The 4,865-nt window shown below is 40.2% G+C and overlaps 1 protein-coding gene across 1 annotated transcript; it reads right to left on the bottom strand.

The window, feature by feature from the left end:
• Positions 1-462: 462 nt before the first annotated feature.
• Positions 463-1,491, bottom strand: hamp (hepcidin antimicrobial peptide). The gene is made up of 3 exons (XM_079344863.1): positions 1,236-1,491; positions 1,058-1,135; positions 463-909 (listed from the first exon to the last, which is right to left on the bottom strand). Exons 1-3 carry the CDS (start codon positions 1,320-1,322, stop codon positions 799-801), a joined length of 276 nt encoding a protein of 91 aa, XP_079200989.1. The 5' UTR covers positions 1,323-1,491; the 3' UTR covers positions 463-798.
• Between the last annotated feature and the right edge of the window lie 3,374 nt (positions 1,492-4,865).

A 4,865-nucleotide genomic window follows, 5' to 3' on the forward strand; every position in this document is an offset into this window, starting at 1 on the left:
AAAGTGTTTCACTCAGAAGGGCAACCTCTGCTGCAACAAATTAGACCGAGAGTACCTCATGAGTATAGCTCGATGTCTGCTAATGTGCTCTGTTGAAGCTTTCTAGCTTTGTCACACCAGGTGATATTGTAAATAATAATTGAGCTGAGTTTATCTGTGCTCTTTATTTAAATACCTATTAACCTCAGGGAATATGAAATGTATAACTCTCTGCATGTAAGCTGTGTTGGAAAATACACGTATAGCGCCTTTCTTCTTTTACTAGCAAGCTCCCTTTTCTTAGCACCACTTTGAAACGCCACGTTCTTCCGCCGACAACCTCGAGACATGCCTACACCACCTGAGGGATTCAGGACCCCAACTTAGAAATTCAGATGATAATATTAATGGTGTTTATCAGTTAAAACCCATTCAGAAAAGGTTTATTTCTATTGAATGCATACTAAACAATCAAACAAATACTTTTGCACTTGCTTCAAATGATCATTATTTATTCAACACCAAAACATTTGGTAGACTTCATTTGAAAGAACAAGAAATATTCACATCAGAATTGTTTTTAAGAAACAAATGTACGTATCATTGCGCTTACAAAAAGGGTGAAAATATTAAAACGTGCTAAATAAATACAAAGAATAGCTCTACATTTTTCCAGTGCTCTTCCATGATTCATAAAAAAATGACACTAAACAGTGTAGCACAGGCAATGCATGAAGAAAGAGGTCAAGGGATGTGTATTTCTTGGAATGAGACCAAAAAGCGTATTAAATTAATATTTCGTGGTTGCCATGGGGATCGTTAGAACTTGCAGCAGAAACCGCAGCCCTTGTAGCCCTTGCAGCATTTGCAGCAGTAGCGGCACATGGAGAGGTTGCTGATCTGACGCTTCTGTCTCGTGTGACTTGGCATCTGTGTGGAAGACAAAGAGAGATGAGCAAGGTGTTCTTCTCCAGCGCTCAATCCACTCATTGAGAGCACTCCACGGGGAAAACACTTCCACTTAAATTTTAATTTGCTCAAGGTAATTGGCTTAATTCATTCAGTCAATTGAACATACCATCCACGATTCCATTGACATTTCTTGATGTGTCGCAACTGGAGTGTCATTGCTCCCTGCCTCCTCCAGCTCTCGCACCTGTTAATGAATTATGCACATTTAGGAGACACTTCTAAGCATCGTAACAAAACATTTGTGGCTAATAAGGAAATGAGGTGAGTTAAAGTAAAAATTTTACCTCGCTGAATGGGAGGGCAGAGATCTCCAGAATGCAAATAAAGGCGAGCACGAGTGTCACTGCAACTGCAATGCTGAATGCCTTCATTTTAGCGACGGTTAAAGTGGTGTGGTTATTAAATCCTTTTGAAGATTAGAGTTGATAGGTCTTTTTTCTCATGGGTATCCGAACACCGAGGAACACCACTATGTCTTCTGGTAATTCTTCAGCTCCAGTGATGGATGGCGACTGTCTGAGCAAGTGGATTTTGCCTCAGATCTTCTGTTGACCCTTTGTCAGTATGCAGAGCGATCTGGTATTTATTCACCCCTGGGGCTCTGTGTTGCCTCATCACGCTGGGAGGCCCGGCCCATTCCTAGCAGCAGTTACCTAACTTCTGTCAGGAAAGTTTTGACCTTGTCATTACTTCCCTTTATAGTGCTGCAACACTTGGGGAAATTCACTGATCTATTTTTGATTGTGGGCCTCCCTGTCTGTTCAGCAATATCAAATCATCTATGAACTTTTAAATTAAATTACTTTCCAAAGAAGGAACACATAATTCCACACATGAACAAGCTGCCGCTGCTGCTGGAGACCATCATTTAAACAATTCTTGAGAGTAATCTGTATTCTGTATTGATGCAGCACTTAACACTTGAACAGACTTATCTAGAAATGTGACTTTTCCTGGCACAAACTGAGGAGAAAATAAAGCACAGGAGATTCCCACAGTAAAAGGCCAACGCTGCACGGGTCAGTCTGTTGCACGGCTGACTGAGCTGCACTTGTTTCGACCCACGAAATCCTTGAGTGAGGAGAGAGCGAGCCTCTTTGGAATATCCATTGCTCCGTCTAAAGGATGTAATTACAACCTCTCAAATGGAATAATTAGCCCCTCGTTTTCAGCACATTCAGTTTCTGCATAATACACAAGAACCTGCAGTTGAACCAAATTAAATCCCTTTGAGAGCAGTGGAATAGTAGCCAGGATTAAAAACCCTCTGTTCGAGGGTTGAGCTATTTTAATCTGCACAAGTTAAAGATGTATATTTTGTAATCTGATAAAATTCATTTTGTCAGGACGTCAAAAGAATTGCATTATTCAAAGTGTTTTACCTGAATAAAATAATCATTTTTTTACATCAATACTTCACGTACATGTCATGATTTATATTCAAACGTAAAAACGTTTTGTGGAGTATTAAATGTTCTCTGCCTTCAAAAGGTATGTCTTAGTTCTTTTTTGTTTGTCTTCTGGTCACTTTGAATGGCAGCAAGATTACATAAAAAAGTTGAATTTTCATGATATAAAGTGGAAGAATGTAAAAATGCTGGAGGGAAACCAAATCACCAGATCCAGACTCCCAAATGAGCAATAATGGCTTTTAAATGATTGACTCAAGCAGAGCTTGTTCTTGTAGATGTTTTTTTTAAAGACTTTTTGATAACAGATTTGAATCTTCATGATTTAATTTCTATCTCAAGCTTTTTTTTCCACACATGTACTCAGTCAAATGTTTTGAAGAATTACAGCCCACAGTTGAAATCTTCCTCAGTTATTTATTAAATATATCATGATAATAATAATGACAGTTTTTGCCTTTATAGAAATGCTGCATACAGTTGGACGTATATCAACCAATAGAAGAGAACATACAGGCACACGGGGAAGAGTATGAACCTGATACATAACGTACACAAAACAGTACAGGTCACACAGCGGTCACATGATGAAAACAGTATTTCCTGCTGTGCACACATCAACTTACCTAACATGACATGAAACAGCTGACCAGACGGGCTGTCAGGAGAACAATCAGGCAAAGTTGGTGTCAAAAATATCTCCATTTGCATTCATTTCTGCAGCTCACCCCGGACATTTTTTAGGAGTTGTGCGCACGTGTGAAAAGTGCATTTATTAATATATATTAAACATTTACATTGTAGAGGTACATAACAAATGCACAGTTGGGATGATGGTTCAGAAGCTAGCTAGAAACACATTTTGATATCATTCTTGAAATGTTGCTGTTCTGTATGCCCCTCTGTTTCATGTTAGGTATTATGTAAGAGGTATGTATGACAATTTAGACAAAGAAGATATACTTCAGCTGGATTAAAACATCCATACTGCCTTGCTGCACGTGAACATCAAATCATAGGCCCATAAAAATGATCACCAATTCTGAATTTGAATATTTGTAATTTCATAGAAATTGGTGGATGAAATTGTTATTTCATGGAAAAAGCAAATCTCTATTGTTATCACTGAAGCAGCGATAAACACCTGAAGATTAATTAACCTGCCAGCGTAAAAATGCTGTTCCAGAACGACATCAGGCTGTGAATAAATACACAAATCAATACTGGTGGAAATGAAATAACAAAAAAAGGCAAAAGAAAGGTACAAACTGATAAACAGTGGGCCGAGTCTGCTGATAAAATCAGGGACCATTTGAATTCTCATTAAACCTTCAAAGTGAGTGTAAATTGCTCGTGCTGACTCAATTAGAGAAAACAACATGTAGAGGGACTCCTGCGTCAGTCAGTCTACTTCTCTGATAACCCTGCCGGCCCCGCGTGCTTACTTTGGATGACCACAATGTCAAAGTCAACAAATACAATCATGAATGGCTCCACAATTGTTGGAATGTACCTGAACTGTTCTAATATGAAGGAGTGCATCACATTTCCTTCGCTTCATGTGCATGTGCTTGCGTGTTCCGGCGTGACTGAGGGACAGAGAGGGGCTCCAGTCCTCTGTTTGAACAGGCACATGGAGTCCACCCACGATAAACACATTTTGTTTTCATGTTTCACCAGTCGTGACTCATGTTGAGTGCGCCAGGATATTAAAAAAAAAATGTTCGTCCAGGTTCACAGTGAATAGCTGATAATGTCAGGGAGAAGAAACTCACAAGTACAGGTGTGAAAACATTTAAAAAGGAAAAAAACACAACGTAGACATTTGGGTTTTTCTAGCCTGTGTCCACAGAGCATGCATGTCTCCTCTCAACTATCAGTAGGGATCTTCTGGCCAAACAAACGAGGCACCAGCCTGGCGGACAGATTCACCTCTGCAGGCGCCACGCTACCTTTATTCAGGGCATTGCACCCGTTCGTCCCTGTTGCATCATCACCCTCTGTTCCCCCTCCTCTTGGTCCATGCCTGCTTTATATGGAGCTGCAAGACTACCCCCAAACTCAACTCATCATCAGTCACGATGTCTCCTACAAAGCACGCCAAACACAACACACCTCACCCCCGAAAACACAGCCAGACAAGCGCCTCACATATTTACGTCTCAACTCAAAACTAGGGCACGGAAAAGCCCGTGTTGGAAAAACATAGACATCAATTTGTAGACAAACATGGGAACATTTCATTGTCATGACCTCTGTTCGTGTTCTGCTCCTGTTTAGCAAGTGCAGTGTCAGTTTTAAGCCTCAAGGGGCAGTGTTGAGATCAGGCTAATGGGTGTCTGCACTTTCAGAATGGGGGAATTTCCCAGTTAGTCCAGGATTAGAGGTGATCATCTAATACTGGAACTTCCAAATTATTTTTGAACGGTGTCATTTATGAATGAGCCCCAATTCCCATAATGGAAGGATGAAATCATTATTACAATAGTAATGCAGCCTGAAGTC

This window comes from Symphodus melops (genome assembly GCF_947650265.1).
Source record: "Symphodus melops genome assembly, chromosome: 5".
Lineage (NCBI taxonomy): Eukaryota > Metazoa > Chordata > Actinopteri > Labriformes > Labridae > Symphodus > Symphodus melops.

Coding starts and splice junctions, on each gene's coding strand:
- hamp (XM_079344863.1), bottom strand. CDS start 1,322: ATGAAGGCATTCAGCATTGCAGTTGCAGTGACACTCGTGCTCGCCTTT. Junction 1,136..1,235: donor CTGCCCTCCCATTCAGCGAG/GTAAAATTTTTA, acceptor ATTCATTAACAG/GTGCGAGAGCTGGAGGAGGC. Junction 910..1,057: donor TGTCAATGGAATCGTGGATG/GTATGTTCAATT, acceptor TCTTCCACACAG/ATGCCAAGTCACACGAGACA.